This window comes from Tympanuchus pallidicinctus, unplaced genomic scaffold (assembly GCF_026119805.1).
Source record: "Tympanuchus pallidicinctus isolate F22 unplaced genomic scaffold, pur_lepc_1.0 scaffold207, whole genome shotgun sequence".
Taxonomy (NCBI): Eukaryota; Metazoa; Chordata; class Aves; order Galliformes; family Phasianidae; genus Tympanuchus; species Tympanuchus pallidicinctus.
In genome coordinates this window covers 3025-28167 of record NW_026294730.1, presented here as the reverse complement: position 1 = coordinate 28167, position 25143 = coordinate 3025, and the positions used below count along the sequence as shown (strand labels likewise).

The 25143-nt window shown below is 51.6% G+C and overlaps 1 protein-coding gene across 1 annotated transcript; it reads left to right on the top strand.

The window, feature by feature from the left end:
* The first annotated feature begins 11149 nt into the window (after positions 1–11149).
* Positions 11150–14846, top strand: LOC128081297 (uncharacterized). The gene is made up of 2 exons (XM_052684397.1): positions 11150–11473; positions 12652–14846. Exon 2 carries the CDS (start codon positions 13442–13444, stop codon positions 14819–14821), a length of 1380 nt encoding a protein of 459 aa, XP_052540357.1. The 5' UTR covers positions 11150–11473; positions 12652–13441; the 3' UTR covers positions 14822–14846.
* Positions 14847–25143: the final 10297 nt, after the last annotated feature.

Sequence of the window (25143 nt, the reverse complement as noted above, 5' to 3'; positions counted from 1 at the left end):
GAAACAGGGGACCCCAAAATAATTAAAACAGCGGCACCGATCTGAGGAGAAACAAACGAATTCACTAAGTATATTAGCGGGATGCAAGAGAACACACTATAATACAATATAATCAGAATGGAAGCTAATAAATCAAATCTAATGAGAATGTCCGAAAGGTGGACAGGCCTCAGCACAAGGCTGAGGTGAGATGCGCAGTGCAGCTGAGCAGCGGGGAGACGGGAGCAGCGCCCAGGACGAAGGGCAGGCGAGAAAGAGCATCAGGAGACCTTGCCAGGAGTTCAACCTCCTCGCCCTGAGCGCAAGGTCCCCTGGGGAATGCAGTTCTTCTTCTCTTCTGGGCAGGTACCCAGGACTTGAGCACTGACAGTGAAAGTCCCAGTGCCCCACACGATGGTATGATGTGGAATACCGAAAGGCAAAACTCACAAAGCCACGACGCTGTCCTGACAGCTGCTTCTGCTCTCACAACTGCTTGGAACGGTCCTTCGCAGTCGGGTTGCAGCTTTGCCTCCTTGGTCTGGATGAGCACCCAGCCTCCAGGCTGGGATGGATGAATGGGAAATTGCAGAGGCGATGATTGTGCCAGCAGTCCTCGGGTCCTGAGAGAGGATAGTGAGGAAGACAGTCCGAGTCTGCGGTTCTTAAGGAACACATCTTGAGTTTCAAACTGCGGTACCTCATTTTTCTTTCCCAGATATGGGAACCCGAATAACATTTCCTATGGAGAAACCCCCACAGCCTGTCTTGGTGCTGTACGGATTCGGAGAAGTGCCAGAGGCAAGCATTTGGTCCAACGGAGCCGAGTCTCTACGGCCAACTTGTGAGGAGCTTCTGTATTCTCTGACTCGTTCTTTCTGCTTTTCCTGATGACGGCAGGTGCCGGGGGTATGAAATTCCCATTTAATCCCTGAAGCGTGCATTAGTTTCTGTAATGTGTGTGAAGTGAAATGACTGCCTTGGTCTGAATCCACATATCCTACCCCTCCATACCTAGGGATCATGTGTTCCAAAATCACCCTGGCCACCACATTTGCAGTGGCAGATACTGACGGAAATGCTTCTGCCCGCCACTTCAATGCTCTGCTGACACGAACGAGTCTTGATTTTCCCTGCATTCGGGAGTTATGTAAAATCTGCTTGAGTACTTTGGAATGGTCGAATCCCCGGCTCTCTTTCCCCTTCAGGCCGGTGTCTGATAGCCTTATTATTCACTTTCTGGCACGCTACACATCCCCTACAGACCTGTTTAGCCAGAGTATATACCCCTATATATCCCTGTGCTTACGTATTTCTGCAGCACAGCATCACACAGGGCTTGTACTCCCCAATGACTGCCTTGATGCAGGGTGATTAAAATTGCGCTTGTCACTGCCTTGCTTAATATTCTCTCCCATCTGAAATGATCCACCTTCCCTCGGACTCCGTGGCCCCTAAGTTCCTAAGGGTTTCCTTTTCTTTACTGAGAATTTGTTTTGGGGGAGGAGGTGGTACCTCGGGCACAAGATGGTTCATAGTAATGTTGATTGTAGAGCAGCCTCACGGGCTGTTTTATCTGCTGCTCGGTTGCCTTGGGCAATGATGGAATTCCCCTCTGGTGACCTCTGACATGCACTATTGCAATTTCAGTGGTAGCAGTAAATCTTCTAGGACTTCACAGAATTATCACAGAATCATAGGGGTTGGAAGGGAGCTGCAGAGCTCATCGAGTCCAACCCCCTGCCCAAGCAGTTCCTACAGCAGGTCGCACAGGTCGGCATCCAGGCAGGTCTTGAACATCTCCAGAGCAGGAGACTCCCCCACCTCCCTGGGCAGCCTGTTCCAGCGCTCCGTCACCTCACTGTACAGCCGTTCCTTCGCACATTGGTGCAGAACTTCCTATGCTGCAGTTTCCATCCATTCCCCTTGTCCTGTCTCCACTCACCACTGAACAGAGTCCAGCCTCGCCATTCTGCCCCCCACACCTCAGATACTGATAGACCTGGATCAGGTCCCCTCTCAGCCTTCTTTTCTCCAGGCTGAACAGACCCAGTTCACTCAGCCTTTCCTCATAGCAGAGATGCTCCAGGCCCCTCGCCATCTTGGTGGCCCTCCGCTGGACTCTTTCCAAGAGATCCCTGTCTGTTTTGTACTGGGGAGCCCAGAACTGGACGCAGAGCTCCAGATGAGGCCTCAGCAGGGCAGAGCAGAGGGGGAGGATCGCCTCCCTCGACCTGCTGGCCACGCTCTGTGCAATGCACCCCAGGATGCCATTGGCCCTCTTGGCCACTAGGGCACACTGCTGGCTCATGGCCGACCTGTCGTCCACCAGGACACCCAGGTCCCTCTCCGCAGAGCTCCCCTCCAGCAGCTCATCCCCATCCTGTACCACTGCATGCAATTATTCCTCCCCAGATGCAAGACTCTACACTTGCTTTTGTTAAACCTCATCCGGTTTTTTACTGCCCAGCTCTCCAGCCTGTCCAGGTCTCGCTGAATGGCAGCACATGGACTTCGAGGTGGAAGGTATTTGGGGGGGCAGGCTGTTGTGTGAAGGGGGAGGTGGGTCGTGAAAAGGGGGCTGTTGTGCAAAGGGGATGTGAAAGGGGGGGTTGTTGTGCAAAGAGGGGAGGGGGTCGTGAAAAGGGGACTGTTGTGCAAGGGGAGGCAGTTGTGCAAGAGGGGTCTTAAAGGGGGGTTGATTGTGCAAAGGGGGGAGAGTGGGGAGTTGGTTGTGAAAAGGGTGGGCAGTTATGCAAAGGAGGGGAGGTGGTTGTGAAATTGGGGGTTGTGGAAAGGGTGGGTTGTGGTTGTGTAAAGGGGGCAGTTATGCAAGTGGGGGTTGTGCAAAGGGGGGTCATCGTGCAAAGGGGATCGTCGTGCAAAGGGGAGCAGTTGTGCAAAGAAAAGGGGGGCGGTTGCAAAGAGGGACCCTGATTGTGCAAAGGGGGGAGCTGGTTGTGAAAAGGGGGCTGGTGCAAGGGAGAGGTGTGGAAGGGGGCATGCGTGTGCAAGGGGGGATGTGAGTGTCTGAGGGGGGGTTGTGCAAAGGGGGGTGTGCAAAAGGGTTGGTCGTGCGTGAAGAGTGTGCAAGGGGGACTTGTGCAAGGGGAGGAAGCACAGGGGCACTTGTGCAAGGGAAAGCGTGCAAGAGGAGAGCGTTCCTGTGAGGGTGAAGTGTGCAATGGGAAGCGTGGAGAGGGGCTGCTTGTGCAAAGGAAAAGAAATGTGCTGGGGGGGCGATTGTGCAAGGGGGATGCAGTCGTGCAAGGGGATGCTTGTGTGAGGGAGGAGTGTGCAAGGGGGGCACTTATGCAAGGGGGAGCCACGCATGGAGGGGGAGAGTGCAAAGGGGAGCGCTGGTGCAAGGGGATTTATTGTGCAAGGGGAAGAGCTGGTGTGAAAATGCTTGTGCAAGGGCTGCGGTGGTGAGAGGCCCTGTGCTTGTGCAACTGCTGTGCAAAAGGGGGGGCGGGGGCATCGTGTCCTGTGCACCTCCTCGTGCAAAGCCCACGTGCACAACCCTCGTGCAACCCCCTTGTGAACAATCCTTGTACAACCACTCGTGCAAAACCCATGTGCGCAACGCTTGTGCACAACCCTCGTGCAAAACCCGTCGTGCAAACCCCACGCTCACACCCTCGTGCAACCCCCCGTGCCCAACCCTCACCCACAACCCTTGTGCAAACCCCATGAGCAAAACCCTCGTGCAAAACCCCACGCTAACACTCTCGTGCAAATCCCCCCACACTCCCCCATTTGCACAGTCCTCATGCAAACCCCACGCTCACACCCTTGTGCAATCAGTTGTGCACCCCCCTGTGCACAACCCTTGTGCAACCCCAGTCCCGCACCCCCTTTTGCACAACCCTCGTACAACACCTCGTGCAAAACCCATGTGCACAACCCTCGTGCAATGCACAACCCTTGTGCAACCCCCCCGTGCCCATCCCCCTGTGCAAATACTTGAGCAAACCCGAGGCTCACACCCTTGTGCAAACCCCCTCCAACACCCCCCATTTGAACAGCCCTTCTGCAACCCCCCACGTGCACAACCCTCGTGGAAACCCGAAGCTCACACCCCCGTGCAAATCTTATGTGTGCAGCCCTTGTGCACAACCCTTGTGCAAAACCCACGCCCACACCCTCATGCAAGCCCTCGTGCAACTCTTATGTGTGCAACCCCATTTTGGCTGGCCAGCCAGATGTTGGCCTGGCAGGGCACCCGGCCAGCCGGCAACCCAACTTTGAACCCTGCAGGGTGCCCTGCCCGGCCAGCAGGCTTTAACCCAGCATTCCCTCCCCTCCCCCCACTCTCTTTCCCCTCCCTACGGGCCCTCGAGCCCCACTCAGCCTTCAGGCCCCGTGCTCACCTGCCCCCCCACCCCCTCGTTCCAGGGTATTTTACTGCCTTCTCCCCACCCTGTCATGGTTCTATGTTTTTGTTTTCATTTTTTTTATTTTGGGTTTCAGTATTCCACATCAAAACATCATGTAGTGTACGGGGCACTAAAGTGTCACTGCCCCAGTCCTAGTACCTATCCCTGTACGTTACAGCAGTCACGGGATCTGGCCCTTCCGGGTGGGGGGGCGCTCTCTTGCTGCCTTGCAGTGGGTGCTGGAGGTGCTTTCCTGGCCGTTCCAAGCTTTCCAGGTTTGACTCGGTCCCGGGAACTCTCTCTCTCTCTCATCTTGTCTGATTTATTAATCTCAATTTCAATTAAATTGTATATATTGTGTTATCTTGTATTCCGATATTATAGTAAAATAAGTTTTCCTCCATAGATTGTTGACGCTGCTCTTTTCCTCCCTTCCTTCCTTCCCATTTTTTGTGGGACTGGGGTGGGGGGGAGGGCAGAGGCCTGTCGCCCCTGTCACGGACATAGATTGATCTGGTCAACTCCGTGACAGATTTTGGCGCCCAACATGGGGCAAGCTGCTTTTTAGCTTTTGGAACGAATCTCTTTTTCTCTCTGCTCTTAGAGAGCTTCGTTAGGGAGCATTATCAGTAGTTCAAGTTTCTGTGCTGGAAAACCTGACCTTGAAAGATTAGGCGTACTGCCAGTGTTCTGGGATATTTGTAAACTTTGAGCACTACTTAGTCTGGGTAGTGCCTTTTTTTCCTTTTTTTTTTTTTCTCCTCTTGTTAGCTTCAATTCATTAACCCCTTTTTAGCAAGCACCAGTGATGAACCCACTCGTTATTGTGGTGGTGCTGGGTAAAGGATTTAAAGCAATGGTGTTACTCACAACCTACTGGCCAATAATCCATCTCACACGTGTTGTGGAATTGCATTCATATATAACTACCTAAGGGCACTGATGGAGACAACTATATTTTACCTATATGCAATGTGGTATGATTTGAATTTTGACATTTACATCCCGTAAGGAATGGCTAATTTCACAAACAATTACATCCCAAATGGAATAGCTGATTTTACAAACAACACGATGTTCAGACCAGTCTCCGGGTTTTCTTCTTGGTTTGTCAAACGTTTTTCGAATCTTGAATTAATACTCGTGTTGGTGTGCATGTCATTAATTCTCCTGAATGTACTCCAACGCATTTTTAATAAGGAGTCTCCTCCAAAACTAGAGAATGATGACTGGCAGGGAATATGGAGAGGTTAGGAAAGGTCTTAGAAGCATGGGGACCCGCAGTGTCATGGGATTTTACTCTTGAACACCTGTGGGATCCTGAGAAACTAAGCCAGTATTTGAGTCAGAGACGATGCGGCTTACATAAATCTAAGGAGGTACAACTTATTTGGGGTTTGGCTTGTGCTTACCGTGCCCTATATAATACCATTCTGGAGACAGAGAGTTTCCGAGCTGAGGTTCAAGCCAAAGGGGAAAATCCCCAAGTCAAATCTGATTGATCACAGGAGACACCAGTAACAATACCAGTTGCTCCTGTGGAGGGCAAGAAATGGAAACGAGTGTCTTCGCGTCTTGAACGAAAAAGAGAAGAGGAGGAGGAGGAGGTGGAGGAAGATCCAGGCGGGGGGCCCTCCTCAGAACCACCACCATCGCGAAAGGCAAAAGGGAAAACTAAGAGACGTGCAGAAGAGAGTGATGAAGAGGAAGTCTCTATTACTACTCGCCGGCCTCTAAAGATGACTGAAATCCAAGGTTCAAGAAAGGAGTTTACACGGCGCCCGAATGAAACTCTTGTTTCCTGGTTGGTTCGCTGCTGGGACAGTGGGGCCCATAGCTTGTCTCTGGATGGTAATGAAGCTCGCCAACTAGGCGCTATTGCCAGAGATCCAGCTATTGATAGAGGAATTAGTCGGTGTTCGGATGAGGCTGCCTCCCTTTGGGAACGAGTGTTAACAGCCGTGAAGGAAAAGTATCCCTTCAAAAATGGCTTGAAGATTGCAATGAAAAAATGGGATACAGTTGAAAAGGGTATCCAGTATTTGAGGGAAATAGGCGTGGTGGAAATGTTGTACGACCCTGACTTTGTTCCTAACCACCCACACCAAAACCGCGACCCTGAAAAAGTGAGGACAACGCCTGAGATATGGCAGAAAATCGTGACAACAGCGCCGGACAAATATGCCTCTACACTGATGTCAGCGTGTGACAGATTCAACGAACAACAGAGAAGGCCCTTAGTTTATGAATTAATTGTTACGCTCCAAAACTATGAATAATTGCTGCTCCCAATTCATGCTGCCGTGGCTGCTATATCAAAAATGACGGAGCAAGCGTCTCAACTGATTAACCGTGACAAACCTGTAGCAGTATCAGAGACGCGTGATGAAGATCAGGATAATCAAACGAGTGTAGCAAAGGATGTGAAGGAGGTGAAGGAGATGATGAAATTTTTGCGAGCCCACCTAACTAAAGACAATGCACCTTCCTTCCCACGTGCACCATCAAAGATCTCAACTGTTAGAGGCGAACGCTCTCTGACTCAAGTAAGGGATAATACACCGTGAATTGTCTTATGGTATTACCTACGTGACCATGGAGAAGACATGGGGAAGTGGCACGGTCAATCTACTCCTGTACTACGAGCCTGGGTGAAAGAATTGCAAAGCAGATCAACCACCAGTGCAGTTGCTCCAGTTACCACAGGTAATGAATAGAGAGGCCCTGCCCTCAGTCGGGGGGGAAAGGGATAATAGAGTATATTGGACTGTGTGGATTCGATGGCCTGGCACATCAGAACCACTGAAATATAAGGCACTGGTGGACACTGGTGCACAGTGCACTCTGATGCCCTCGAGTCACCAAGGGACAGAATCAATCCATATTTCTGGAGTGAGCGGGGGCTCTCAAGAATTGACTGTGTTGGAGGCTGAGATAAGCCTCACTGGTAAGGACTGGCAAAAACATCCTATTGTGACGGGCCCAGGGGCTCCATGTATACTAGGTATTGATTGTCTCAGAAGGGGGCATTTCAAGGATCCTAAGGGGTATCGATGGGCCTTTGGAATAGCTGCTGTGGACACAGACAAATTAAGCAGCTGTCTGTTTTGCCTGGCCTGTCAGAAGATCCGTCTGTTGTGGGGCTGCCTCGAGTAAAAGAGCAACACGTACCGATTGCTACAAAAGTGGTGCACAGGCGGCAGTACCGCACCAACAGGGATTCTTTGCTCCCCATTCATAAGTTGATTCGTCAACTAGAGAGCCAGGGAGTGATCAGCAAAACTCACTTGCCTTTTAACAGCCCCATATGGCCAGTGCGTAAAGCCAGTGGAGAATGGAGGCTGACGGTGGACTACCGTGGCCTGAATGAAGTCACACCCCCACTGAGTGCTGCTGTGCCGGACATGTTAGAACTCCAGTATGAACTGGAGTCAAAAGCGGCCAAATGGTATGCCACCATTGACATTGCTAATGCCTTCTTTTCCATTCCTTTGGCCAAAGAATGTAAGCCACAGTTTGCTTTCACATGGAGGGGCGTTCAGTATACCTGGAACCGTTTGCCGCAGGGGTGGAAACACAGCCCGACCATTTGCCATGGGTTGATCCAAACTGTATTGGAACAGGGCAGTGCTCCTGAGCACCTGCAGTACACTGATGACATCATTGTGTGGGGCGATACAGCAGAAGAAGTCTTTACAAAAGGAGAGCGAATGATCCAAATTCTTCTGAGTGCTGCTTTTGCTATTAAGCGAAGCAAAGTGAAAGGACCTGCCCAGGAGATTCAGTTCCTAGGCATAAATTGGCAAGATGGCCGACAGATGTGATTGACAAAATCACTGCTATGTCTCCACCCACTAGCAAAAGAGAGACACAATCTTTTCTGGGTGCAGTGGGCTTTTGGAGAATGCATGTTCCAAACTACAGCCTCATTGTAAGCCCCCTTTATTATGTGACACGAATGAGAAATGAGTTTACATGGGGCCCTGAGCAGCAGCAGGCTTTTGAACAGATTAAACAGGAGATAGCCCGTGCCGTGGCCCTAGGGCCAGTACGGACAGGACAGGGTATAAAGAACATCCTCTATACCGCTGCTGGAGAGAACGGTCCCACTTGGAGTTTGTGGCAAAGAGCCTCAGGAGAGACCCGAGGCTGACCCCTGGGATTCTGGAGTCGGGCGTACAGAGGGTCTGAAGAGCGCTACACTCCAACTGAGAACGAGATCTTAGCCGCTTATGAGGGGGTTCGGGCTGCTTCCGAAGTAGTCGGTACTGAAACACAGCTCCTTCTGGCACCTCGACTGCCAGTGCTGAACTGGATGTTTAAAGGAAAGGTTCCCTCCACCCATCATGCTACTGATGCCACTTGGAGTAAGTGGATTGCACTGATTACACAATGAGCACGAATGGGGAACCTCAGCCGTCCAGGAATCCTAGAGGTCATCATGGACTGGCCTGAAGGTAAAAAGTTTGGAACACCACCAGGAGAAGAAGTATCACGTGCTAAAGAAGCCCCACCATACAATGAACTACCAGAGAATGAAAAGAAATATGCCCTGTTCACAGATGGATTGTGTTGTATTGTGGGAAAGCATCGCAGATGGAAATCTGCTGTGTGGAGCCCCACACGACAAGTTGCAGAGGCCACTGAAGGGAAAGGAGAATCAAGCCAATTTGCAGAGGTAAAGGCTGTCCAACTGGCCTTAGATGTCGCTGAACGGGAGAGGTGGCCAATGCTCTATCTTTACGCTGACTCGTGGATGGTAGCAAACGCCTTATGGGGGTGGTTACAGCAGTGGGAGCAAAATAACTGGCAAAGAAGGGGTAAACCTATTTGGGCTGCTGAACTGTGGAAAGACATTGCTGCCCGAACAAAGACTGTAGTTGTAAAGGTGCGTCATGTAGATGCTCATGTGCCCAAGAGTCGGGCTACTGAAGAACAGCAAAATAACCATCAGGTAGACCGAGCTGCCAGAATTGAGGTGGTTCAAATAGACCTGGACTGGCAGAACAAGGGTGAATTATTTCTGGCTCGAAACATATGCAGTACCCCATGCTACCGCCCGAAACACCATTTGGGTCTCGAGAAACAAGTCCTGTGGCGACATGGCACCCCAGAAAGGATTGAGTCAGATAATGGGACTCATTTCAAAAATTCTCTTGTAAATACTTGGGCCAAAGATCACGGCATTGAGTGGATTTACCACATTCCCTATCATGCACCAGCCTCTGGTAAAATTGAATGATACAATGGATTGTTAAAAACAATGCTAAAAGCACTGGGTGTTGGAACATTTAAGCACTTGGAGAAGCATTTGGCAGAAGCCACCTGGTTTGTCAGTACCAGAGGATCTATCAATCGTGATGGTCCCAACCAATCCAGTTCCCTATATACCGTAGAGGGAGATAAAGTCCCTGTTGTACATGTAAAGAACATGTTAGGAAAGGCAGTTTGGGTTCTTCCAGCTTCTGGAAAGGGCAAACCTCTCCGTGGTACAGTTTTTGCCCAGGGACCAGGATGCACTTGGTGGGTAATGCAGAAGAATGGGGATGTTCAATGTGTACCACAAGGAAACTTGATGTTGGGGGAGTGCAGTTACTAATTCTATGTATATATATAAATGTATATATATAGCCATGCGTGTGTAATACATTGTAATCATGTTTTGCTTGTATATATGTATATATGTGTTAAGCATGATGTAACGATGTAGAATAAGGGGTGGAATGTCATGGTTCTATGTTTTTTTGTTTTTGTTTTTGCTTTTGGGTTTCAGTATTCCACATCAAAACATCATGTAGTGTACGGGGCATTAAAGTGTCACTGCCCCAGTCCCAGCAACCTATCCCTGTACGTTACAGCAGTCACGGGATCTGGCCCTTCCGGGTGGGGGGGCGCTCTCTTGCTGCCTTGCAGTGGGTGCTGGAGGTGCTTTCCTGGCCGTTCCAAGCTTTTCAGGTTTGAATCGGTCCCGGGAACTCTCTCTCTCTCATCTTGTCTGATTTATTAATCTCAATTTCAATTAAATTGTATATATTGTGTTATTTTGTATTCCGATATTATAGTAAAATAAGTTTTCCTGCATAGATTGTTGATGCTGCTCTTTTCCTCCCTTCCTTCCTTCCCATTTTTTATGGGACTGCGGTGGGGGGAAATGGCAGAGGCCTGCCGCCCCTGTCACGGACATAGATTGATCTGGTCAACTCCGTGACAACTGAGCTCATGGAAGGGCTGGGAATCGCAGGGCTCAGATGTGTGCCTGGGCTTCTGGGGTCAGTGAGGTTGGGTGAGCAGTGAGGTTTGGGAGGGACCGACTTGTTGGCCTTGAGATTGATGCCCAGCTCCTTGCTCGTCGCATTCTGTTCGGCTCGAGGTTCCGGACACGGCTTGCTCTTCTAAGCAGTGTGAGGACTGCGAGAAAGACTTTGTTGGATGCAGCAGGAAAGCACAGCCGCTGGTGGATGCCAGGGTCCGCTCCTGAGGCTCTTGTAGTTAACAAAATACGCAAGTTAGAGATGTAGTCAACAAATACGCAGAGCGGGGGCTGTCAAGGTCACCAGGCGTAACCAGGCGTAATCTGTGTGGGCCCCTTGCGTGGTCAGCTGAAAGGGGGGCTGTAACAGTCATCAGCCTCTGCGGGGGCTCCTTGACTCATAAGAAAACCATGATGAGACATGACAAGACAAGACATGCCACATGTCTATTGGACACAGATAACCGTAGCAAGGGTGATTGGTAGCACTGTGATATACGGGACAACTATAAGAAGAGTGTGTTGCTTGCAATAAACGCCATTTGCCGCTCAACACATTGGTGTCATAAAGCGTGTGATTTGGCCGGGGCTGTCTGAGCACTTCACGACGGGACATTATTCAGAGGTTGCCGAAGCAAAGGCAACAAGTGGTGACCCGACGTGATACGTGTCGTGTCCCAGTTGTGAATGTGCGACAGCTGGTTGCGAGACGGACGCAGGAACCCGCAGCGGTAAGGTGGCGGAAGAGCCGGAGGGACTGATCCCCCTGGGGCTGTGAGCACGGCCGTGAAGTTATCCCACAGCGGAAGACTTGTGGAAGGTGGAGGGCTGATCACCCTGGACAACCATGGCATCCGTCATTAAGGTACTGCACCAAGCTTGTAAAACTTACTGCGGAAAAACTGCTCCTTCTAAGAAGGAGGTGGCCGCGGTCCTTACTCTCCTGGAAAAGGAGGGACTGTTAAAATTTCCCCATGAGGTGTATGACCCCGGGAGGTGGGATTCGCTGACAGCGGCGCTTTCTCAGAAAGCTATGTCGTCGCAAAGGGCAGCGGAGTTAAAAATTTGGGGTCTGATTTTGGGGGCTCTAAAATCGGCGAGAGAGGAGAAGACCGCAGAAAACCTTGCCAGGGACTTGCTGGGTCTAGGTTCGGGTGGTGGGGAGCCGCCGCGGGCGGAAGGCTCCACCCCCTTTAGGGATCTGCCGCAAGACAAGACGGCGCCGCATACATCGACCGAGCCTGCAACTACAGCACCGAAAAAAAAGGAGGAAGAATCATCATCTCCGCCGACGGCTCCGCCCCCGTATCCTTATTTGTATCCTTCCTTGCGTAATCTCCGCCAGGGGGAGGACTTAGGGGGAGGGGATGAGGCTGAGCGGGTGGTGGCTACGTCACCCCCCCCCACCGTCCACTGTGGTCCCGCCTCCCCAGGTGGCCGCGTCTCCTGGTGGTCTGCCCCAGCAGGGTAATGGGCAGTATCAACCGGTATCAACCCAGGTATCTGGTCACAGATAAAGGAGGAAATGAGAGCGGAGGAGCTCTTGGGTGACCATAAGGCGTTCCCAGTAGAGGTCAGAAGAGAGGGACCCGTCTGGGTCCCTTTGGATCCGAAGGCGGTGACTCGCCTCGCTGAGACAATAGGGAAGAAGGGCTTACGATCGCCCGCTACACTCTCTGCACTGGAGGCGCTTCTGGCGCCGGGGCCCTTGCTTCCATATGACATAGAGGGCCTCATGCAGGTGGTACTTGAGCCGGCACAATTCATGTTATGGAAGGAAGAATGGTCGGTACAGCTCAGGGCCGTAGTCGCTATAGCGGCACACGACCCACAACACCCGGCGATTAAGGTGGAAAGTGGTATCTGGGAATCTGGCTGGTCTATTTTAGTATGGGGAAGGGGGTATGCCGCAGTAAAACATAAGAACTCTGGAAAAATTTTGTGGATCCCATCTAGAAAAGTTAAACCTGACGTAGGTGGTACAGGACAGGACATGATGGAGAAAGCTGAGAAATAATCAAGAACTGAGTGCTTTGTTTTTAGGCATGGCTGTTTGGAACTCATCAAGAAAAAACACAAAGCCCACGACCGAGGCCCAACTCAGGAAAGGAGACAGACAAAGAGCCACTGCTGGCATCGACGAGATCAATCTCTCCTGTGCTGTTATCTGTGTGTTTTCTACTATCTATAACTCTTTCTCCTGGGAAGGGCGTAAGAGACAGTGATTTATGGTATGGTCGTGAAGGGTATACTGGAATTATGGGACCAACTAATAATATAACCTTGCTGACAGTAGTGCTACATGATAATGGACCATACGACAGAAGTGAATGGGGATGGGATAATGTTACCCGAACTCCTCGAATTTGGGGGGAACCTGGGCAAAGTATAGAAGTAAAATGCTGGATGGTAAACGTATCCCGGCATGAGAAAGCCACTCAAATTTCAAAAATGGACATTACATCAGGAATGAAGGATCGTAAATCTTGTGTTACCGAAGAAGGAGATTGTCGATACAATTTCACCCTAACCCAACCTGCAATGATAACTTGCCTTTGGGCACGAGACACTTTAGAACGATCTTTTAAGTTTAAAGTGGATTTCTTTAATCAACGCACAACTGCTGTTCCACATGTAATGTATGTCACCACTAGGAGAGTGGAGAGCACTCTCTCCCCACAAATTTACCAAATTGGGCCATACGCTATTAAGAATACAGGTCAGCAGCAGGTGATGTTTAATCCGATGTGGTCTCTCAAGCGAGTAATGTTATTATTGCAAACTAATGTTTCAGTTATTAAACCAGCTTGTGCATCATTCTTAGGCACATCATATGCAGGATGGTCAGCATGGCTGCACCGACGGACATTTGATACAACCAAAAACACGTAGAGATGTTTCTGGTATTCTGGGAACAGGTTTAGGGGTTTTGAACGGTATAGACGCTGAAATGCTAATGAATAAGTTGAGTACTATTGCGAGTAATCTATACGCACTGCAACACCCTCTGCAATCTTCCCTGTCTGCTTTGGGGACAAGCCAGTGGCTTTTGTCAGATGTATTATCACAATGGGGAAGGACAGACAGGGAAGACCACCAGCTGATTGTTGATGCTCTTTCAGCAGCTCAAGGTAATACATCTTTAGCCCTCAGCTGCATCCAGGCCCAAATATGGATGCAATCCATGGCAGCAACAATCGTGAGAGAAGGTGAAGATGGCACTATGCCCACTGAAATTAGGAAAATGGTTTGGGATAATGCAAATAAGTTTGAAAGAATGTTTCAATCTTGGTGGCATTTAGTCAACTTCACTTACGACCCTGTTACTAATTATGTTGTAGCTTTTGTCTTGACAATAAGTAATGCTTCTGTATATACGGTACATCCAATCATAGCACTAGGCTTGAATCATAATGGGATCATATTGTATCCGACAGAGCATCGGGTATGGGCACTTCGAAAGGAAGGGAAATGGCAGACTGCGGATGTTAGCTCGTGTGCTGTACGGGAACAGCAAGGATTTGTTTGTGAAAGTAATACCCTTGAGACTCAAGATATCTGTCTTGACACCGAGCAAAATATCTGCCACTTTGAGGTCCAGCCTGGTATAAAGCCCAGAACAATGCTTGTATATATTGGAAAGGGATGTGCTTGCATGAGAACCCATTGTGATTCCATACAAATAGGGGATATGGCTGTAGATACCAGCAATCATTCAAATCTTTATGTTTGTAACTTTATTAGTGTTTTAGGATGTGATTTTAACTATACAGCTCCTGTTACATCGTACCAGCTACTACAGTCTAACTACACGTTGATCCAATACTTAGAGCCCGCACTGATTGGAATGAATCTCGCTTTGGTGAGGAAGCTTCTGCAACATGATGACCTGCACCGACTGCTAAATCGCATCAGAGATAATGGACAGAAAACTTTGATCACTGTTCTCCATGATATGGAAGAGATACATCGTGTCCTAGAGAGAATAAAGAAGGACGGTGAACATCACTGGTGGGAAGTTCTTTTTGGATGGTCCCCCACGGCAACGGGGATATTTAACTCCATACTGCACCCAGTTGTATTTGTGTTAGGTTTAGTATTATTATGCTCAGTTCTTATAGTTATATTATATGTAAAGACGTGGCGCTTGCTGAGACGAGTGTCCCGACTTGATTCAGTATTATCTAAGGATGCACTACATCGCCTCTTGTAAGATTCATTTTAAGGCCAGTAGGCTGCTGGACTCTGTGATAAACAATCAACGCCTGGAATACCATAGGCTTCTCAAAAGATTGTAACCGGGTTTGCATACGCGTTGTTACAGGCATGTTTAACTCTGTTTAACTCTATTTTGTATTCAATTATAGTTGTATTAGGTCTAACATTAATACGCTTTATGCTTATAGTCATATTATATATAGATATATAGGTATATTACAGATGTAAGTATAGTGTGTGCTGAGACAAATGACTCATATGGCAAATGCCAATATGAAGGAATCAGCGTCGAGAATGCAATATATGGCTTTATATAGAACTCACGTTTAAGACATTAGGATTATTAGGTTTATAGGTTATAAGGTTATTAGGGTAAGATTATTTGGCGAATTGCAATGTAACGGGGCAAAAGGCTTAACCGAGAGGACAATGGCATGTATAGGCGCAATGCGGGGATTTCGGGGTGTACGCGGTTAGGGTCCTCTCGAGTTGTAGTAGATTTGCTTGAGCTTAGGGAGGGGGAGATGTAGTTAACAAAATACGCAAGTTAGAGATGTAGTCAACAAATACGCAGAGCGGGGGCTGTCAAGGTCACCAGGCGTAACCAGGCGTAATCTGTGTGGGCCCCTTGCGTGGTCAGCTAATATGTGAAAGGGGGGCTGTAACAGTCATCAGCCTCTGCGGGGGCTCCTTGACTCATAAGAAAACCATGATGAGACATGACAAGACAAGACATGCCACATGTCTATTGGACACAGATAACCGTAGCAAGGGTGATTGGTAGCACTGTGATATACGGGACAACTATAAGAAGAGTGTGTTGCTTGCAATAAACGCCATTTGCCGCTCAACACATTGGTGTCATAAAGCGTGTGATTTGGCCGGGGCTGTCTGAGCACTTCACGACGGGACATTATTCAGAGGTTGCCGAAGCAAAGGCAACAGGCTCTGCGCCAAGATACGTGGATCCCTGCCGTCTCCTGTTTCACACGCTCGCTCAGGTCCTTTGGGGATTGGTGTCGCTTGTCCCTCGTGCTCACGTTGCTGTCACCGGGTGTTCTTCCTTTGCCCATGCTCGGCTCTGCTCAGTGCTGATGGGATGTCAGTGCCACCTGCTGCTCTCCATGAACTGCAGGTTCAATTCCTTTTGGCTTCCACAGCATTTGCTACTCTTTTGTTCTGTCCCACTTCTCTTTTTTCCATGTTGCCTGCGGCCGCCTCACTGCAGTTCCCAGGACGCCAGTGCACACTTCGAACCAAGTGAGAAGCAAAAGAAGAGGTAGGCTCCTGAACAGGCTGCTGCTGAGTGCTGTCCTTGACCTGGGGTTTGTACAATGACCAGCCTTTGTTGCTAAGCCACGTTGTTCAGTAGTGCGAGTGAAGCTTTCTTCTTTCCTTCTTTCTAGGCTTGGCGACTCCTGCAGCAGATGCAGCAGGCATTTTGGGCTGCCCAAGCTTCTGCAGTGAACGTGTCCTGTTCCTGGTAAAGGTGTGGGCGTTCCTGGACGTGAAGATATCTTCATGCGTTTCCGAAGTGCCCAGTCCCCCACCTGATACTGTTGGCCTTTGGGGCTCCCCTGAGTTGCTGCATTGGCAGCAGATAACTGCTGGTTCGACTGCCTTAAGAGTTGTCAGGAAAGATGTCTTCTGCAAAACCCCTGAGCTACCAACTGCCAAGGAAGTTGGTATGTTCCCAGGAATGACAGGAAGCAGACCATGGATGCGCAGCTACGGGAAGTTGGTAAAGCCCAATCTCCTCTATCTTTCCCTTTTCCATCCCAATTTCCTTCCCGTCCCCATTCCGCTTTATCCCCGCCTTTGCCCCGCCTTTGCCCCGCCTTTGCCCCGCCTTTGCCCCGTTTCTCTTCACGTTCCCCTCTTCCCTTTTCCCTCTTCCCTTTCCTTGTCCTCAGGTCCCGTTTTTTCCTTCAAGGTCCCCTTTTTTCTGTCCATTCCCCCCTTTTATCTCCCCTTTTACGCCCCCTTTTCCCCCTGCTCTCCTCCATTCTCCTTTTCCCTTGCTCTCCTCTCTACTTTCCTATTCCTCGTCTCTTTTTCTTTTTACCCCCCCCTCAATCTCCTTTTCCCCTTTCCCCCCTTGTCTTCCTTTCCCCTTTTCCTTTTTTTCTCTCCTCTTTTTCCCCCCATTCTTCTTCTTTTTGCCCCCATCCCCACTTCCCCTTTCACCCCCTTTACCCCTTTTCCACCCCATCTCCCTTTTTGCCACATCCCCCTTTTCCCATTTTCCTTTTCCCCTCCTCGTACCCATGCCTTTTCCCCTCCTCGTACCCATTTCTTTTTCCTCCCCCAATAGTCCCCTTTTCTTCCCAAAGCCGATACCACTCGCAGTGTGATGGTGGCTCCTGCGAGCAGCAGAGCACCGAGCAACAGCGCTACATCTTGGCTCCCCCATTGCCCGCTGCTGAGCTCTTCCTGCCCTGGCTCCTCACTGGCTGAGCGCTGCAGTTTTCCCTTTTTGGCGACGCTTCACCACTCGCACAAACAGCCAGCAGATGCAGATCGTTACCACCCAAACACACGCAGGCCTTCATTGCTTCATTGCTTTCTCACCACTGCTCTCTTAACCAGCGTGCGGTCGGAACTTGCGGCTCTCAGGTTTACAGCATCAACACAGACACAGCCTCTGAATTGCTTCATTCCCCCCTGCCATTCTTGCCCTTCCCGCTGCTCGTCGTTCTGCTCATCCGGCCGATTTTCCGCAGCGCTGAGCTCGGCAGGAGGACAGAGGGGAGCAGCTGGGAGCCTCACAGGCTCCTCGCGTTCCCACGCAGCGGGACAGCACTCCTGCGTGCGACAGCCCTGATTCCTCCCTCATTCCCTTCTCCATTTTTCCTCCCTCGTCCCCCTTTTCCTTTTGTCCTTCTCATGCACTTCCTACTATCCCGCCTTCTCCCTGCCTTCCCTCTTCTCTTCTTGCACTCTTTGACTCCTTTTTCTCCCCCCAGCCTTATTTCTCTTCACATTCTCCTGTTCTTTTTTCCCCTTTCCTCTTCTTCATCCCCAGCTCCGCTTCCCCCCCACCTCACGTCCCCTTTCTTCTGTCCCTGTACCCCATTTTTCCCTTTTTTTCTTTCCCCACACCGTTTTTCTCTTGTTTTTCTCTGCTGTCCCCTATTGCGTTTTTCCACTTGCCCCTCTCTCCTTTCTTCCCCCTCATCCTGTTACAGAAGAGACTGAAGGAATGATGGACAAGCTGGTGCAGGATGGCAGCAGCAGGGTGGAAGCCCAGGTGGGTGCGATGAAGCCGGGGGTGGGATTGGGTAGAGCCAGAGCCCAGCCTGAGCTCATGTAAGGTCTGGGAATCCCAGGGCTCAGATGTGTGCCTGGGCTTCTGGGGTCAGTGAGGTTAGGTGAGCAGTGAGGTTTGGGAGGGACCGACTTGTTGGCCTTGAGATTGATGCCCAGCTCCTTGCTCGTCGCAGTCTGTTTGGCTTGAGGTTCCGGACACGGCTTGCTCTTCTAAGCAGCGTGAGGACTGCGAGAAAGACTTTGTTGGATGCAGCAGGAAAGCACAGCCGCTGGTGGATGCCAGTGTCCGCTCCTGAGGCTCTGCGCCAAGGTACGTGGATCCTTGCCGTCTCCTGTTTCACACGCTCGCTCAGGTCCTTTGGGGCTTGGTGTCGCTTGTCCCTCGTGCTCCCGTTGCTGTCACCGGGTGTTGTTCCTTTCCCCATGCTCAGTCAGCTCTGATGGGATGCCAGTGCTACCTGCTGCTCTTAAGAAAAGGTAGGTTTGATTTCTTTTGGTTTCCGTAGCATTTGCTACACTTTCATTCTGTCTTTCTTCTTTTTTTTTTTTTTTTCTTTTTGCTCTCAATAAATGGCAGGTTCAATTCATTTTGGCTCCTGTAGTATTTGCTACACGTGTGTTCTGTTTCTCTTCTCTTTTTTCCATGTTGCCTGGCGGTGCCTCGCTGGAATTCCCACGACCCCCAGGCACACTTGTGACCAAGTGAGGTGCCAAAAACAGTGGTGTCTCCTAAACAGGCTTCTGCTGAGTGCTGTCCTCGTCTTGGGGTTTGTCCAATGCCCACCTTTCTTTTCTAGCCCACTTTGTTGAGGACGGCGTGTGAGGCTTTCTTCTTTCTTTGTAGGATTGGCGACTCCACCACCAGAAGTAGCAGGCATTTTGGGATGTCCAAGGTTCCGCAGTGAACGTGTCCTGTTCCTGGTCAAGGTGTGGGCGTTCCTGGACACGAAGGTATCTCTCTTCATGCCTTGCCCATGTGCCCAGTCCCCCACCAGATGCTGTTTGCCTTTTGGCCCCCCTGATTTGCTGCACTGCTGCGCCCTGATCCTTGCAGAGGGGTAAGTGACACCTTTGTCCCTTCCGGAAAGCGCTCTCCACTTTCCTCTCGTTGGTCATCGGCAGCACCGTCCCTCTCTCACCAGGCTCTCATTGGTCACCGGCAGCGCCGTCCCGCCCTCACCAGCCTATGATTGGTCATCGGCAGCGCCGTGCCGCCCGTCCAGCGTCTCATTGGTCATCGGCAGCGCTGTCCCACCCTCATGTGCCTCTCATTGGCCATCGGCAGCGCAGTCCCGCCCTCGCCAGTCTGTGATTGGTCGCCGGCAGCGCCGTCCGGCTCCTGTCAGCCTGTGATTGGTCACCGACAGCGCCGTCCCACCCCCTTGTGCCTATTATCGGTCATCGGCAGCGCCGTCCTGCCCCCGCCAACATCTCATTGGTCATCGGCAGCGCCATCCCGCTCCTCCAGTGTCTCATTGGTCATCTGCAGCGTGGTCCCGCTCCCATGTGCATCTCACTGGTCACCGGCAGCGCCGTCCTGCCCCCGCCAACATCTCATTGGTCATCAGCAGCGCCATCCTGCCCTCGTCAGCCTGTGATTGGTCATCGGCAGCGCGGTTCCGCCCTCACCAGCCTGTGATTGGTCATCGGCAGTGCTGTCCTGCCCTCATGTGCCTCTCATTGGTGATCGTCAGCACCGTCCCCGACCCTTGTGCCTATTATCCGTCATCTGCAGCGCCGTCCCGCTTCTCCAGCGTATCATAGGTCATTGGTATCGCCGTCCCGCCCTCGCCAGTCTTTCAGTGGCCATGGTCAGCTCTGTCCCACCTGCGCCAGCATCTCATTGGTCAGCAGCAGCCTTTTCCCCGCCTTTTCCCCGCCTTTTCCCCGCCTTTTCCCCGCCCTTTTCCCCGCCTTTTCCCCGCTTTTTCCCTTCACCTTCAACCGGCCCATTTTTTCCTTTCCTTTTCCTTGTTCTCATATCCTGTTTTTCATTCCAGATCCCCTTTTTACTGTCCCTTCCCCTGTTTTATCTTCCCTTTTTTGCCCATTTTTCCCCCTCTTCTCCTCTCTCCTTTTCTCCTCCTCATCTCCTTTTCTTTTTCCTCCCTTTATCCTCTTGTCATCCTTTCCCTTTTGCTCCCTTTACTCTCCTCTTCCTCCCCCCATTCTTCTTCTTTTTGCCCCCATCCCCACTTCCCCTTTCACCCCCTTCACACCTTTTCCTCCCCATCTCCCTTTTCTCCCCGTCTCCCTTTTTTGTTTTCCTTTTCCTCCTTTTTCCTTTGTACTCCCCTTGACCCCATTCCTTTTTCCTTCCCTATCGTCCCCTTTTCTTTCAAAGCCGATTCCATTCGCAGTGCGATAGCGGCTCCTGTGAGCAGCAGAGCCCTGAGCAGCAGCGCTGTGTCTTGGCTCCCCATTGCCCGCTGCTGAGCTCTTCCTGCCCTGGCTCCTCATTGGCTGAGCGATGCAGCTTCCCCTTTTTGGCGACGCTTCACCACTCGCACAAACAGCCAGCAGATGCAGATCGTTACCACCCAAACACACGCAGGCCTTCATTGCTTCATTGCTTTCTCACCACTGCTCTCTTAACCAACGTGCGGTCGGAACTTGCGGCTCTCAGGTTTACAGCATCAACACAGACACAGCCTCTGAATTGCTTCATTCCCCCCTGCCATTCGTGCCCTTCCCGCTGCTCGTCGTTCTGCTCATCCTGCCGATTTTCCTCAGCGCTGAGCTCGGCAGGAGGACAGAGGGAGCAGCTGGGAGCCTCACAGCCTCCTCGCGTTCCCACGCAGCGGGACAGCACTCCTGCGTGCGACGGCCCTGATTCCTCCCTCATTCCCTTCTCCATTTTTCGTCCCTCATCTCCTATTCCTTTTGTCCTTCTCATGCACTTCCTACTATCCCGCCTTCTCCCTGCCTTCCCTCTTCTCTTCTTGCACTCTTTGACTCCTTTTTCCCCCCCCAGCCTTATTTCTCTTCACATTCTCCTGTTCTTTTTTCCCCTTTCCTCTTCTTCATCCCCAGCTCCGCTTCCCCCCCACCTCACGTCCCCTTTCTTCTGTCCCTGTACCCCATTTTTCCCTTTTTTTCTTTCCCCACGCCGTTTTTCTCTTCGTTTTTCTCTGCTGTCCCCTATTGCGTTTTTCCACTTGCCCCTCTCTTCTTTCTTCCCCCTCATCCTGTTACAGAAGAGACTGAAGGAATGATGGACAAGCTGGTGCAGGATGGCAGCAGCAGGGTGGAAGCCCAGGTGGGTGCGATGAAGCCGGGGGTGGGAGTGGGTGGAGCCAGAGCCCAGCCTGAGCTCATGTAAGGTCTGGGAATCCCAGGGCTCAGATGTGTGCCTGGGCTTCTGGGGTCAGTGAGGTTAGGTGAGCAGTGAGATTTGGGAGGGACCGACTTGTTGGCCTTGAGATTGATGCCCAGCTCCTTGCTCGTCGCATTCTGTTCGGCTCGAGGTTCCGGACATGGCTTGCTCTTCTAAGCAGTGTGAGGACTGCGAGAAAGACTTTGTTGGATGCAGCAGGAAAGCACAGCTGCTGGTGGATGCCAGTGTCCGCTCCTGAGGCTCTGCGCCAAGGTACGTGGATCCCTGCCGTCTCCTGTTTCACACGCTCGCTCAGGTCCTTTGGGGCTTGGTGTCGCTTGTCCCTCGTGCTCACGTTGCTGTCACCGGGTGTTGTTCCTTTCCCCATGCTCAGCTCTGCCCAGTGCAGATGGGATGTCAGTGCCACCTGCTGCTCTTAAGAAAAGGTAGGTTTGATTTCTTTTGGTTTCCATAGCATTTGTTACACTTTCATTCTGTCTCCTTATTTTTTTCTTTTTGCTCTCAATAAATGGCAGCTTCAATTCATTTTGGCTCCTGTAGTATTTGCTACACGTGTGTTCTGTTTCTCTTCTCTTTTTTCCATGTTGCCTGGCAGTACCTCGCTGGAGTTCCCACGACCCCCGGGCACACTTGTGACCAAGTGAGGTGCCAAAAAAGAGGTGTCTCCTAAACAGGCTTCTGCTGAGTGCTGTCCTCGTCTTGGGGTTTGTCCAATGCCCACCTTTCTTTTCTAGCCCACTTTGTTGAGGACGGCGTGTGAGGCTTTCTTCTTTCTTTGTAGGATTGGGGACTCCACCCCCAGAAGTAGCAGGCATTTTGGGATGTCCAAGGTTCCGCAGTGAACGTGTCCTGTTCCTGGTCAAGGTGTGGGCGCTCCTGGACACGAAGGTATCTCTCTTCATGCCTTGCCCATGTGCCCAGCCCCCCACCAGATGCTGTTTGCCTTTTGGCCCCCCTGATTTGCTGCACTGCTGCGCCCTGATCCTTGCAGAGGGGTAAGTGACACCTTTGTCCCTTCCAGAAAGCGCTCTCCACTTTCCTCTCGTTGGTCATCGGCAGCACCGTCCCTCTCTTGCTAGTGTCTCATTGGTGATCGTCAGCACAGTCCTGCCCCTGCCAGCCTCTCATTGTTCATCCATAGCATCGTTCCGCCCCTGCCAGTGTCTTATTGGTCATTGGCAGCACCATCCCGCCCCTGTGTGCCTCTCATTGGTCATCGACAGCGCTGTCCTGCGCCCATGTGCCTCTCATTTGTCATCGGCAGTGCTGTCCCGCCCCGGCCCGTCTCTCATTGTTCATCGGCTGTGCCATCCCACCTCTGCCAGCCTCTTATAGCCTCTGATAAGGCTGTAGTCCAAACCATGATGAAGAGTGGTCTGTTGGGGCTCTGTGTCGCCCTCTAAGGCTCCAGTTTTGCCATTCCCAAAGGCAGGTGGCACCGATCCAGTGGTACAGGATCCCAGAGAAATTAATGGCACAGCTCTCTACGATGCTTCTTTTAGGCCCTTCTTTCAGGTTGGGGTGAATCGTAATTTGGAACCACCTTTCTGCCTCCGTGGGCTGCCTTTCTCTTTTGGACTGGGTACCTGGGTTTTTGGTGGCTGAGGTGAGATGGCTCTTAGCGCTGTTGTTAGCCAAAATATTAACTCTCTCTCTATTTCCATGCTCCTTTTTAAAACAAGCACCCCAAAACTGCACAGAATGGAGCAGATTGTCTTGAGGCACGTGCGGGATGAGGGGGGATCAGGCCTAGCAGCATGGGTTCACGAAGGGCAGCTCCTGTTTGGCCAACCTGATCTCCTTCGATGATCTGGTGACCCATCTGGTGGATTAGGGAAAGGCTGTTGATGTGCTCTACCTAGACTTCAGCAAAGCCTTTGGCACTGTCTCCCACAGCATTCTCCTGCAGAAGCTGGCAGCTTGCATGGCTGCACTCTGTGCTGGGTGAGGAGCTGGCTGGAGGGCCGGGCTCAGAGAGTGGCGGTGAATGGAATTAAACCCAGCTGGCGACCGGTCCTGAGCGGTGTGCCCCAGGGCTCGGTGCTGGGCCTGTCCTCCTCAAGATCTTGATTGATGGCCTAAAGGAGGGCATCGAGTGCACCCTCAGTACATTCGCAGATGGCACCAAATTGGCTGGAAGTGTGGATCTGCCAGGGGGTGGTGAGGCCACACAGAGGGATCTGGGCAGGCTGGAGAGCTGGGCTGAAGCCCATGGAATAGGTTTCAACAAGGCCAAATGCCGGGTCCTGCACTTGGGCTACAACAACCCCAGGCGACGCTGCAGGCTTGGGGCGGTGTGGCTGGAGGACGGCGTAGAGGAAATGGACCTGGGGGTATGGATGGATGCTGGGCTGAACAGGAGCCCACAGTGTGCCCAGGCGGCCAGGAAGGCCAAGGGCAGCCTGGCCTGCATCAGAAACAGCGCTGCCAGCAGGAGCAGGGAGGTGATTGTGCCCTGTACTCAGCACTGGTGAGGCCGCACCTCGAGTGCTGTGTCCAGTTTTGGGCCCCTCCCTGCAAGAATGACGCCGAGGCCCTGGAAAGTGATCAAAGGAGGGCAACAGAGCTGGTGAGGGGTCTGGAACACAGGGCTGCTGAGGAGAGGCTGAAGGAGCTGGGAATGTTCAGCCTGGAGAAGAGGAGCTCAGGGGAGACCTCACTGCTCTCTATGACTGCCTGAAGGGAGGCTGCAGTGAGCTGGGGGTCGGCCTCTGCTCTCGTGTCATCAGTGATAGGAGCAGAGGGAACGGCTTCAAGCTACGGCCGGGGAGATTCTGGCTGGACATCAGGAAGTGTTACTTTTTGGAAAGGGCGATCAGGCACTGCAATGGATGCCCAGGGAGGTGGTGGAGTCACCGAGCCTGGGGGTGTTGAAGGAAAGACTGGATGTTGTGTTGAGGGGCATGGTTCAGTGGGAGCTGTTGGTAAGAGCTGAGAAGTTGGACTGGATGGGCTTTGAGCTCTGTTCCAACCTCGGTGATTCTGTGATTACATGATTCTATGATAAGTGACCCATAGAGCCCCACAGTTGACCTGTAACCCACCAGTGCACTGCCATGCCCCACGAGTGACACCACAGGGACCAACAAGTGCTCTACAAGTGACACATCAATGCACCTTTAGTCACCCACAAGAGACAACTCAGGGTCCTAAACTTGCCCCACAGCGATCCACAAGCGACACAACGAGCCCCCCTAGTGATCTGGGACCCACAAGTGCAACCCCAGAGCCCCACAAGTGGCACAGCAGTAACACACAAGTACCCTTCAAGTGGCACCACAGAGACCCACAAGTGATAGGCGCCCCCCCAATGAACCACAAGTGACCCACCAGTGCCCCATAAGTGACACATCAGAGCGCCTAAGTGACCCACAAGTGCCCCCCACTGCCCCACAAGTGCCCCACAAATGTTCCCTTAAGTGGCACACAAGCAGCCCCTCACTGACACACAAGTGGCACAGCAGGGACCCACAACTGCCTCCCAAGTGACACATAAATGCCCCATAAGTCACCCACAAGTGACAACTCAGGGTCCCACCGTTGCTCCACAGCGACCCACAAGTGACACAAAGAGACCCCTAGTGATCTAGGACCCACAAGTACAAACCCAGAGCCCCACAGTGGCAGAACAGGGACCCACAAGTACCTCACAAGTGCCTTAGAGTGCCAAACAAGTGACCCGTGACACACAAGTGGCCCCAAGTGCCCCA

Coding starts and splice junctions, on each gene's coding strand:
- LOC128081297 (XM_052684397.1), top strand. CDS start 13,442: ATGCAGGATGGTCAGCATGGCTGCACCGACGGACATTTGATACAACCA.